General features: G+C 45.6%; 1 protein-coding gene across 2 annotated transcripts; it reads left to right on the top strand.

Annotated features, from left to right (window-relative positions):
• The first annotated feature begins 1,769 nt into the window (after nucleotides 1-1,769).
• ISY1 (ISY1 splicing factor homolog) lies at nucleotides 1,770-12,454 on the top strand. Of its 2 annotated transcripts, none has more exons than XM_064667995.1 (11): nucleotides 1,770-1,847; nucleotides 2,527-2,549; nucleotides 3,872-3,923; nucleotides 5,424-5,489; nucleotides 5,947-5,989; nucleotides 6,152-6,264; nucleotides 6,455-6,572; nucleotides 7,277-7,399; nucleotides 9,283-9,386; nucleotides 10,457-10,543; nucleotides 11,677-12,454. In XM_064667995.1, the coding sequence occupies exons 1-11, from the start codon at nucleotides 1,845-1,847 to the stop codon at nucleotides 11,782-11,784; spliced, it is 840 nt and encodes a 279-aa protein (XP_064524065.1). In that variant the 5' UTR covers nucleotides 1,770-1,844; the 3' UTR covers nucleotides 11,785-12,454. The 2 variants fall into 2 exon arrangements, with proteins under 2 accessions (XP_064524065.1, XP_064524066.1); XM_064667996.1 differs by lacking the exon at nucleotides 1,770-1,847 and adding an exon at nucleotides 1,878-1,895.
• The last annotated feature ends 203 nt before the right edge of the window (nucleotides 12,455-12,657 follow it).

Genomic DNA, 12,657 nt, shown 5'->3' on the forward strand with positions numbered 1-12,657 from the left:
GCTTTGCCCAAGCAGAAAAGAATCCCAAGTGCTTGCTCATGCCTGCTCAGTGTGACATAAAGGTGTGTAGGAGGTTTCTTGTTTGTTTTTATCGCAATAGCTGCTGTCAGAGCACGAATGTATCCTTGAATCCTAAACGTGGTTGCTGAGCCTCTCCTGAAATCAACACTCGAAACGTGTGGGTTGTCTTGGGGTAGTGCAGATGGCCCAGCACGGGGATGTTTAGCTTGGTAGATTAATATAAATTAATGGAGTCTTTACATAAATCTTAGTTAAACAGTAATAAAGCTCGAAGCTCTGAAAGTCTGGGACATGTAGCTAAAAAAGTGCTTTCCTGTAAAAGTTAATTTTTTTTACAGAGAAAACAGGATTTGAAAGCTGAGAAATGCAAGTTCAAAAAGCAGAAAATTATTCCAACAGAGGTGTCTCTTCCTGGTCATCTTCCTGTGAGAATACTGGTGCTGCTGTTCCAGGGTCAGTTGTTCCCAAGTAAACAAGAAATGGATGAGCAAATGGTGATTTCATAAATTGTGGAGACTTGGAAAAATCAAACCTAATTTTTCATTTGTTCCACGTTGGTTTTTTTTCACTAACACTGAGATATCTCATTTGTTATGGCAAATTCCAGGGTAGTGTTTTTTTTCTGGATCTGGTGGATTATATGGATTGGGAAGGCAAAGAGACAAATCTGTAACATTACTTTCTACAAATGGGACTTTAAGGGTTGCCATTTCTGGATAAGGGGAATTTTATTTTACTGAACTTGCAGGGAGTCACTAAATAAATTGTCACTGAAAGCCAGTCATCCCAGTTTGTTTTGGACCAGTGGATCTCATGAGGGCTGGTGTAATTTGTAAATTGTAATTATGATTTGTAAAAAAACTGCCCATGAGCCAGCAGTGTGGGCTTGCAGCCCAGAAAGTCAGCGGGGTCCTGGGCTGCATCCAAAGGGACATGGCAGCAGGTCCAAGGAGGGGATTCTCCCCATCTGCTCTTGTGAGACCACCTGGAACACTGGGTACAGTTCTGGGGTCCCCAGCATGAGAAGGACATGGAACTGATGGAGCAAGTGCAGAGGAGGCCAGGAAGTTATCAGAGGACTCGGCATCTCCCATGTGGGACAGCCTGGGAGAGCTGGGGCTGCTCAGCCTGGAGGGGAGAAGGTTATGTGGAGACCTCAGAGCCCCTTGCCCTGTCTGAAGGGGCTACAGAGAACCAGAGAGGGACTGTCCATCAGGAACTGCAGTGACAGACAAGGCGGAATGGCTTCAAACTGAAAGGGGAAATTAAGGTTCGACGTCAGGAAGGAACTCATCCCTGTGAGGGTGATGAGGCCCTGGCACAGGTTGCCCAGAGAAGCTGTGGCTGCCCCATCCCTGGAAGTGTTCCAGGCTCGGCTGGACGGGGCTTGGAGCAGCCCGGTCTGTGGGAAGTGTCCGTGCCCTGGGTGATGTTTAGGGTCGGTTCCAATCCCTCCCCATACCCTGTCCCCTCAGCCCGGTCTGTGGGAAGTGTCCGTGCCCTGGGTGATGTTTAGGGTCGGTTCCAATCCCTCCCCATACCCTGTCCCCTCAGCCCGGTCTGTGGGAAGTGTCCGTGCCCTGGGTGATGTTTAGGGTCGGTTCCAATCCCTCCCCATTCCCTGTACCCTCAGCCCGTCCTCGCTGGGAGCGCGCGCTGCTCGCGCCGGGCTCTGCGCATGCGCGGCGAGAGGCGCGCGCTGCTGCCCCCAGGCACGGCGGGAGGGCCGCGCAGGCGCAGTCGGGTGGGGCGGGGCCGCGGGGGAGCACATCCGGGGCACGGCGACGCTTCCACCGCACGGAGGGACCGGGGACTGAGAGACCATGGTGAGTGAGGGACTGAGGGATAAGGGAGTGAGGGACTGAGAGACCATGGTGAGTGAGGGACTGAGGGATAAGGGAGTGAGGGACTGAGGGATTAGGGAGTGAGGGACTGAGGGATTGAGGGATAAGGGAGTGAGGGACTGAGGGATAAGGGAGTGAGGGATTAGGGAGTGAGGGACTGAGGGATTGAGGAATAAGGGAGTGAGGGACTGAGGGACCATGGGGAGTGAGGGACTGAGGGACCATGGGGAGTGAGGGACTGAGGGATAAGGGAGTGAGGGACTGAGGGACCATGGGGAGTGAGGGATTGAGGGGATGTGGTGAGTGAGGGAGTGAGGGACGTGGGAGTGAGGGACTGAAGGACCATGGGGAGTGAGGGATTGAGGGGATGTGGTCAGTGAGGGACTGAGGGACGTGGGAATGAGGGACTGAGGGACGTGGGAATGAGGGACTGAGGGGACATGGGGAGTGAGGGACTGAGGGACATGGGGAGTGCGGGGTTGGGCTGAGGGGCCCTCCCTGCCCGCCGGTGCCTTCACCCAGTGAGGGGGTCGCGGTGGGGCCCGACCCTGGGCAGGAGCGCTGGGAAGGGGAAGCGCGGTGGGCCCGGGGTCCCTCCCTCCCTGCCAGTGCCCAGAGCGGACCCGGGCTGTGACTGACGCCCTCTGTTTGTGTGTTCCAGGCGCGGAACGCGGAGAAGGCCATGTGAGTGTGGCAGCATGACTCGACTCGTGTGTGACCTCCTGTGGGCCTGCGGCTGTACCTGCTTTCACACCTCTGTGCCCGCTGGCCGTGGCTGTACCTGGTTTCAGACAGAGCCACGCTGGCCCCATGGGACTTGTTGTTCAGCCTGTTTTAAAGCACCACGAGTTTATTGATGCTTTTGGGTACTTAATTGCACACGTGCTGCTCCAGTGGCAGTGGGGAGAGGAGGGCACGTGCCTGGTGCTGTGGAGCCCTCCTAGCTGTGCTGGGTGGTTTTGTGCAGGACAGACACTGCAGCAAGGGCTGGGAGATAAGTACACTGGAATATGTTCCAAGGGCCCCTTTTGCTTTTGAGCAGTTCCAGTTTTTGAAACAGAGATGCTAAGCCAGATAGGAATCTGGCAGCATTCCTTTAAGGATAATTCCTGCTTGGGAGTGGCTTGGGCTAAACCAGTGGTTTTTAACAAATTTATTTTTGTATTGGCTTTCGTGAGGAGTTTTTGAAAAGGGTTGGAGGCCACACATCTAAAACATCTGGATTAGAGGCTCTTTGGTATATTTGTCTCCTGATTGTTCTTTTTCCTAAAATACTTCCTGAGGTTGTAACAGTAACTCAGTGAGGGGCTGCAGAGCCCACAGCTGTCTGATACCTCAGGATACTGTTAGTGATCCCATCCAGTACCTCTGCATTGGACTGGAATGAAAAGTTCCCAGGTTTTTAATTCTGGAAATGGTTCTTAACAGTAGATAAAGTGGCTGGCTTGTGTGCAGGGTGTAGGTGTGCTGGTACTGGATGTACTCAGATGTTCTGTGCTTTTTAACGTAACTAGTAAATGTCTAACAAATAAAACTGTTGGAAAATGGGGTTGTGTAGTCTCTGCTCAGCTTTCAGAGATTGGGAATATTTTAGTTATGCTAATGGACTTGATTACTAACTGCTGCTTTACTTAATGGAGCTTTTTCCCACTGAGATTTTTATTTGCTTTTTGATGTATCCTCTGCTAAGATCAACTAAACTTAATGCTTCTGTTTCTAACTTGTTTATGTCCTTTCGCTGCAAATGTCCAATATCATGGCATATGTTGAACAGAAAGAATAATTAGGTGCTTACCAGGATATATGTTTATCTAAGACATGAACCACTGATGGTTTCTACTGTTGAGAAGTCACAAGTTGGAAGAGCCAGAGGTGGTCAGTGAATCTGTTCAAACCTTTGTTTTCTATGGTCTGTAATAAAGTCCATCATAAACATTCAGAGCAAGACTTGTTCCTGTTGGAACGTGGATTTGTAGAAGTAAATTTGCTTCCTTTCTTCCCTTTAGGACGGCCTTGGCAAGGTTTCGGCAAGCCCAGCTCGAGGAAGGAAAAGTGAAGGTAGGATGGAAAAGCTCTGAAGGTTTGTTTGTTCTGTTCAGAGAGGAATGCAGGCCTTGGACAGAGCTGTGTTGGGTTATGAGCCAGGCCCAGGTGTCCTGCAGGAGCCTGGCATCAGTCAGATGGAAAATGTTCCAGCTGACTGTGTTTCACAGTCACACAAACCAGAAATGGTAACCAGAACTTTCCTAAATAAATAACTTACTTAAACGTCACATATGTATCTGTTTCAGAGGTATGTTGGCTTGGCTGCCAAGAAGAAAGTGCAAACTGAACATCACTTAATTTTTTTATGGAATATAGGTAGAATATGTAATAGTTTGAGGGAAAAACCCCCAACCAAACTATAGTAATGCTATAAATAGAGGCAGCATTCTGGGAAAAAAATGAACATTGTTTTTGAGTCTGAAGTTACCTTCATCTGCAACTACTTAGGCAAATTCATGCACAAACACTGACAGTAATCACAAGGTTGGTTTGGATTTCTTCCCAGACGTAGAGAAATCCTTCTCATAATCTCATCTATTGGGGATGTTCTGACAAAAGGGCAACCATGAAGCAGAGGCCTTCAAGGTCCCTGAGCTCCAGACTCCCATGAGACACAATGTTGGCGTGTTGTTAACCCAGCACGTGACAGCTGTGCTGCTGTTCATGATGGGCTTCACTGTCATGTGGATTTTTTTTTATTACTGTCAGATTGATCAAAAAATGGACTTTGTAATTTAAAAAATACCCACCACTCTAACAAAAGAAATAGCATCTCACAGAACCTCGTTCCCAACTCTCTCTGGATTTTCCTGAGCACTTTTCACCAAATCAAAGCTCAAAGTGCAAGAATATTTATGTAAGGATCGGAGTGTTCTCAGTTAGCTTTTTGGAGAGGTTTATAAGTGAGCAATATGAAACAGGAAAGTGAAAAATGACAGTTTGGAGAAACTGTCATGATAAAGATTCCATGAACAACGGAGATGAAGATGGAATAGAGTTTCTGATAGGTTATGTGAAGGAAGGCTGTTTACATAGATAAAAGGTAGAGGTGTGGAAGTGCTGTGAGGAAAGGGACAAAATAACTGCACACACAGGGTCCTAGAGGTAAGATGAACTATTGGAATACAAAACAAAATCGTCTTGGAAAAAATTAGATTATTTAGGTAGTAGCAATTGAGAAGGACAGGCTTAAACTTAACCTGTTCTTGGAAGACAGTGGATTTTATTTAGCTGTTAGTGTGCTGAAAATGGTGAAACTGTTTAAAATGGAATGTTATTTGTGTTGGAGAGGATTGTGGGGTGTTTTGGATAGAGTGTATTTAAGTAGCTTTTTATATTCTCGATAGTTTAATTTGGCAGGGCTGTAAACCATTATTGTTTTCCATTTACTGAAAATCAGTGGGAGCAGAAGGCCCAGGAGCTTGGTAGTGTAATTTGGGATAAGTTTGTGTGAAGTGCTGTGGATATGTGGATTCTTGGTTAACCTTGATGGTGTGTCTGTGTGTCAAACAGGAACGGAGACCTTTCCTTGCATCCGAGTGTAATGAACTGCCCAAAGCTGAGAAATGGAGGCGACAGGTAATAGCACCCTGTGGACTTTTCTAATTCTCTGGGAGGTGGAAGTTGAGCACTCCTATTTCAGCGGCCTGCTTGCAATTTTTTTCATTTTTCCTCAGTACACTGACAGTTAATCACAGAACTGTTTAGATGGGAAGGTCATACAGTTCACTACGTTGTTCAAAGTGGCCAAGTTGACCCAGGACCGTGTCCAACTGAGGTCCAATGTGATTTAAATATCTTCAAGGATTTTATATTCCACAGCTTTTTGGGGCCACTGTTCCAGTGTTTGATTACCTTCTTAATTATTTCCCTCCCACCACCCCTCCGTGAATTTAATCAAAATTTCCACAGTTTCAACTTGTGTTTTGTTGCTACTTGTCTTATTGTCATGCACCTCTCAAACAATCTGGCTCTGTCTTCCCCACTGAAGATAGGTTTTCTTCAGAGATTAATTTCTGTGTTCTTATTTGAGTAGATCATTGGGGAGATTTCCAAGAAAGTGGCACAGATTCAGAATGGTAAGATTTTTCTAATAATGTTTTATCTTTTTGAATCTCCAGTCCTAAGCCATTTCAGTAAAAATCTCATGTGAACTATGTTGTTTCCATTGCATAAATTCTGAAATTACTTTGGTGCTTCTAGTGAGCTGCCTAATGTACTGTGTTTTTTCTCTCTAACAGCTGGATTGGGTGAATTCAGAATTCGGGACCTGAATGATGAAATAAACAAACTTCTGAGGGAGAAAGGACACTGGGAATACAGAATAAAGGAGCTGGGAGGCCCTGATTATGCTGTGAGTGTAGAATGTGTGGTACTGCCTGGTTGTTCTGCTTACAACTGAAGTGACTACTGGTAAAAATCTGTGCAACATTTAGTTAACCGTGTGTGCCTTGGCCAGTGTTTGTTAGAGAGGATCTTTATTCAGCCCCTAAAAATGCTTGGTTGTTGTTAGAAGAAAATTTTAAACTTTGTTTGTTTTCCAGCGGATTGGACCGAAAATGTTAGATCATGAAGGGAAAGAAGTTCCAGGGAACAGGGGCTACAAATATTTTGGAGCTGCAAAGGATTTACCAGGAGTCAGAGAGCTTTTTGAAAAGGAGCGTAAGTAAAGAGCAACTCTTCCCAGACATGACTGTAAATTGTAGCGTGTCTTGAGTCAAATGTTGTTGTACCTTGTGGGGAGTGCTGGTAACAGCATTTCTGGGCCATGTCTTAGGTCAGATAAATGAAACTCTGAGCACAAGTAATTAAATGGTGTTTCTTTGGGCAAAGAACACCTTTGGCTGTTTGCAATTAAAGGAATCTAGAAAAGAGTAAACTGGTTTCTTCTGGGAGTTCCAAATGATAAGAACTGAGGTACTATAGAATCTTTTCAGCATAACAGACTAACTTCATCAGGAAGTTCTAAATAGCACTTGGAGCTCAGAGGTTAAAGAAAAAGAAGAAAAAGGGGAAGCTGGGTTGAACACAAGTTTAGGAGCAGGAATCAGCTTTCATAACAGGAAAAACTAGGTGTGAGGGATAAATCTATTGATTTGTCAGAGAATGAGTGGGAATTGCTTGGGCCTGAAAGTGAGGCAGCTACTGAACCAGCTCCTTCTTCCTTGCCATCTGCAGAGAGGAATTATGGGAAGTACTCCATGACCTGGGGGAAGCACTGGGTCGTGTATTGGAACTGGTTTTGTGGGACAGAGTCCAGCGCAGTGCGCCCAAGCTGGCAGCAGTTGGGTGCTGTGAGGTGTGATGGGAACTGGGAATGCACAGTGATGGGATGGAGCTGGGTGAGTGACAGGGTGTTCCTGCAGCCCTCCCACCCCCACGGAAAACTCGGGCTGAGCTCATGAAGGACATTGATGCTGAGTACTACGGCTACAGGGACGAGGACGATGGCATTCTGGAGCCTCTGGAACAGGAGCATGAAAAGAAAGGTATGTGGGTTTCCTTAGCCCAAGGAGGGAGATAGTGGACCCTGAAGTGAAGGTGCCTTTTTTTTCCCTGTGAGTGTTGTCTTATCTGTGGCTGTCTGTCACAGAGGTATCCAGATCACTGTGTAAGGCATTTCAGGTTGGAGGTGTGTGCTTTAGAATTGACTTTCATCTTTACTGCTGTTAATGATTTAATATTGTCAGCAGGTCATTCACTACTGAAGGAAAATTTCCTTTTTTCCCTACCTTTTTCATGCTTAAGACTGTAAAAAAGAGTAGGTTGCAGCAATGAGATCTGTGGGACTGCAGCAGTTATCTCCCTCCCTTGTAAAAACCACCTGTGCCATCTGTTTCCTGTCTCACCTCATTATTTATTTATCCATAAACATAGCTGTTTGTTTTTTTGGGAGATTAGAGAGGCCTTCTGGAAACCCTGAAGTCTGGGTGGCTTGTGTTAATTTATCCACGTCATCTATCTTTGAACTTCAACACATTTATGAATATTTTCTCCTTTTAAATCTATTTTTCTCATTAAATACTGTTTATCCATGTGCGTGCTCACATAGTTTTCTAGTGTTGTTTCTTCTGACCTCCCTGCTAAAGACATCAGGATTATGAGTCTTAATTCCTCAAGCTCTTCAGCACTGTGAGCCATTTTCTGTTATTTGTGTAGCTCAAGCAAGAGACCACACAGCACCTTGCGTGTTCAAGTGGTGCCTTGTCAGGTTACAGGGCAGGGAGGAGGAGGGGGCTAAAGGAAATGTTTAACTAACCAGTGCTGTGGAGCCCTGACCTGAGGGAAGGGGAGCTGCTTCAGGCAGTGATAGTGTGGGAAGGGAAGTGGTGTGGGACAGGGCTCCCAGCAGCCTCCCCCCAGGGATCAGCCTGCACATCCTCTGGCTGCGGGCTGGAGAGAGACCTGGGCTGCCTTCACGGGGTAACAAGGAAACTGTCACCTTGGGGGATTGTGCTGCTTGAACTAACAAGGCTGGAGGTGCTGACAGAGCCAGTGGTGTGCTAATGGACAACTAGTGCACAAGAGCTGGGGTCCCTCAGGGTCAGTGGGTGTCTGGGCTCTTGTGGTTTTTACCTTCGTAAGTGAAGTTTTTGCGAGACAAAGTATTGAAAAAACTTCTTAATTTGAGGTGCCTTTTCTGTTAGGGAACCACAAACAAACACAGCCATGGGTTAAATCTGGCTCTCTGAGCGAGAGCACTTTACTGTATGATCTGTGAGAGCTTGGGGGAATGCCTGCTGACTTCTAGGCATTCCTACTGCCTCACTGGATTAATCTTGTACCTCTCTAGGAGTTTAAGTACTGCCCATGTCACTGATTAAGGTTTTTAAAACTTTTTTTGGCTCTTATTAGCACTCTGCTGGAGTAGAGGTGCAGCAGCCTGACAGCTTCCACCTAGCAGTGAGGTACAGAATTGGGATAGTGCTGCAATATAAGAGAAACACACTCTGAGAAAAAAGTGTGAGTGTCACTGTAAGGAGCATAATCATGTTTAATTAACAACATGGTGATCAGCATCTCTAGAGCTGCTGACACACTTCAGAGCTGTCAGGGCCACTGAGCCTGGCCATGTGACCCTGTTACTCAGTTCAGAAAGTAGGTTGGTATTTATCCATGACATTTAGAGTCCAAAATGTACCCAAACTGAGGCATTAGCAAGTGCCACACTTTGACAGTGCCGTCATGGGTTTTGCTCAGACTACACTGCTGTGTTTTATTAGATGGTACATTGAGGTTCTACAGTAAATGTGTGTTATTGATGTAGAGGATTTAGGCAAGAAGTTTAAGTCCACTGGAAAAGCTTTGGAAATCAGACCATGCTACTTTGACTGGCTCTCAGATACACTTACCATTTTCCTTTGCTAACCAGTTATAGCAGAAGCAGTGGAAAAATGGAAAATGGAGAGGGAAGCACGACTTGCAAGAGGTGAGGAGGAGGAGGAAGAAAATATCTATGCTGTCAATGATGATGAGGTAGGTGATGGCTAAGATGAAGTGACATTTCATGTATCTTCTCTGCTGCCTTCTTGGATGTGGTGTTACTGTGCTGAGAACCTGCGTGCTGTGCTCTGCCCTTCTCCGCACCTGACCAACTGCACCATTGGCCCTGCTTAGTAAGAATCAGTAGTAGTGACTACACTTGGCCCAAGTTTAGAGAGCACTGAAGGCTGGCACCTAGGGAAGACTTTTCACTCAATTGAGAACCAGCTGCTGAGCCCTTGCTGTGATTTAACTGCACTACCTGGGATTCTGTGTTTGTCGAGGTGGTGTTTGTGGTCAGCTGTGCTTGTAGGTACAACCTGCATTGGTATCCTGTCCCCAAAGCTGCTTGTGCTGTTAATGTCCTACTGCCACTGCTTAGCAAAAACAAGGGTTGCAGGGCCTTGTTCACACTTGAATCCTGACACAGCAAGGCTTTGCTTATGCTGCTGTCTCTGCTGGGACACGGCTCCTGTTTCTTTGTGCTCCCTGCAAGACCTGTCAAAGGGATACTGGAAACAAGTTCTCATTTGTAGTCTGTACCTAAGTGGGTTTGATACAAGAATGAAAAGGAGATAGTCCATAATGTGAATCTGGTGGCTCCTCCCGTCTCCTGATTGTATTGTCTCCTGATTCGTGAGACCAGCTCTCAGGTGTGAGACAAAGCAGTTCAGAGCTGCACAGGGAAATGGTACCTATATTTTTAAAGCACTTGCTTTCTTCTTGCTTAGCTGGCTCCTCTCCTGTTTATACCTTTGCTGTGGTATAAACCACATACCTTCCATATCCAGAGATATGGAAGAGGAGTAAATAGAGCTTTACATCCAGCAGAGCAAAGGCCATATGAACAATGGAAGCAGTAATTTTGAAAATGTCAGGGAGCAGGGTCTGGATGTGATCCTTGTCATATTCCTTTGGTGTTCAGTTCTCTTCACCTAATTGCTGTGTTTGCAGTGTTGATCATGCTCTATCCTGGTTCCTTCTGGCAAAGCAAGTGAAAAAGGGCTTTTTTATGACCTCTATAGAAAATAAACTTGATGTGGCTTAATTTTTTCACTTTTTAGTCTGATGAGGAAGGTGGCAAGGAAAGAGAAGGAGAAGAAGGCCAACAGAAATTCATTGCACATGTTCCAGTGCCAACTCAGCAGGAGGTAAGACATAACAAAATCAGGTTGCAGAGATGCACGCTGGCTTTTGCAAGGCAGATCTTCACTTGTGTCACATCATCAGTAAAAGTGCCCTAAACTGGTTATTTCTGTGACTTGACTCTGCAGCTGTTTATTTCTCTTGCAAATACTGGGTTGTGTTGTGGTACCATTGCTATAACACTTTTCACCTGAGAATTTCCAAAACCTTCATAAATATTCCATAAATTGGAAAGTGTTGTGGTGCTATGATCAATAACCAGGATTGTCTACTATATCTGCACTGTACCTTTCTGCTGATGGTGTGCTTTTTTAAATTTAATGGGATGATTTCTGAATTGCAGGGTTTATTCTCATAAATTTTCTAAAATTATTTTGGTGGCATGACCTTGAATTGACTGTTATATTTTGAAACTGCTCTAGGGTGTTTATTACCTTCACAGTGACAGGTTGTTTGAAGCACAACCCAGGCAAAAAGGTTCTGGAGTTACGCAGCTGTTTCTCTTTCTTAGTGGCAAATCACTCCATACCTTATGCCTACAGGATTGTGCCTTCTAGATTCTGAATTACTAAAAATCAAGGTTCAGAACACTTATTTTGAGAGATGCTGTGTGCGATCTGGACAAATATAAAATCATTACTGAGACTAAAACAAGTTGTGCAGGTTGTTATTAGTAGATCTTTGAAGTATGTGCTTCTTAAAGGATCAGGTACAACTGGCACTTCCAGGCAAAATGCAGGGCAGAGGTTCCTGGCCGTGGCTGATGTGAAGGGCACACTCACTAAATGTTAGTTCAGAGGTGTGGACTCCTGTGGCATAGACCCATGAGCTCTGCATTTCCTAAAGCTATCTGAGGGAATCATTTGGAACAGACCAAAATGAAATGGCAGCTAACACTCTGATTAACAAGGGTAGGAGCATAGATCAGAAACAGGCATCTGTTATACTGCTTCTTTTGACTTCCAGGAGCTTCATCTGAGTATTAAAAAGGGTACTCCTGACTCATCATAGTTCCACTACTTTTACACTAGTACACAGTCCTTTCCCAGGCTATTTTCCTTCCTCCTGTCCGTGGCTGAGCATCCTGGGTTTCAGCATCTCACTTAAGCTAAATGCCATCCTGTTTTTCTCTTTGCAGATTGAGGAAGCTCTTGTGCGCAGGAAGAAGATGGAGCTCCTCCAGAAGTATGCCAGTGAGACCCTCCTGGCACAGAGCGAGGAGGCGAAGACACTGCTGGGACTGTAACACCAGCATGGCCTGGTTTGGGAGTAATCCACCCAAAAGCAGCAGGTTCCTATGTTCCGGTAGCAATGGCTTTTAGCTCTGAAAGTCCTTTGGATGTCAAGAGTAAACTGATGGAATTACAGTGTGTTCTGCAAAGGAAACCCATCATTTTGGTTTATCCAGTAGAATGACTGGCACTCCAGTGCTGACAAAGATCAGACCTTGTCTCTGCATCTACAGCTGTCATCAGTCCCTTCAGTTTGTAAAAGGGTCTGTGCAGGGGTGCCTCTTACAGATAGAACCACACACCCACCAACCTCTGAAATCCCGAGGGGAAGCCGATGGCGTTCCTGCCACCCTCTCTGCTCTATCCTGACTGTAAGTGTACACATCCTTCTCATGCTGGTTTTTGATGAGCTGAATCCAGAATTAACTCAGTTACACCTGCTTAGTTTACCAGAATAGCCTAGAACCTGTTTAGAGGTACTTGGATGACAGATCTTATGAGTGACTTTGAAGTAGATTTGGTTCTTTGTGTAACACATACAGTGTCTAAAATCTGCTGCCCTTTTTGTGGTTTGTAACTGTGCCTGGATGGATTGCTTAAATGCTGGATATTTGCAGCAGCTGTTGTAAAAAACTTTGTGATACCTTGCTCAAATATTTTTAGTAAAACTTATTTACAACCTGATGTCTTGTTTCATTCTAGCTCAGAGGGTTGTAGTGATTCCCTAATCGTAGCCAAAGAATGGGATCATAAACAGCCATCCTGTAGGGATTTGAAGCTCTGCATCCCCTACTGCTCTTGGCTTGTGTATCCTGTGACGAGAGGCAAGTTACAGCAGAGCCTGTTTAGAGTCTTCTGGGTGACTGTTGTACAGATCTGAATGACTG

This window comes from Pseudopipra pipra, chromosome 11, assembly GCF_036250125.1.
Source record: "Pseudopipra pipra isolate bDixPip1 chromosome 11, bDixPip1.hap1, whole genome shotgun sequence".
NCBI classification, from domain to species: Eukaryota; Metazoa; Chordata; class Aves; order Passeriformes; family Pipridae; genus Pseudopipra; species Pseudopipra pipra.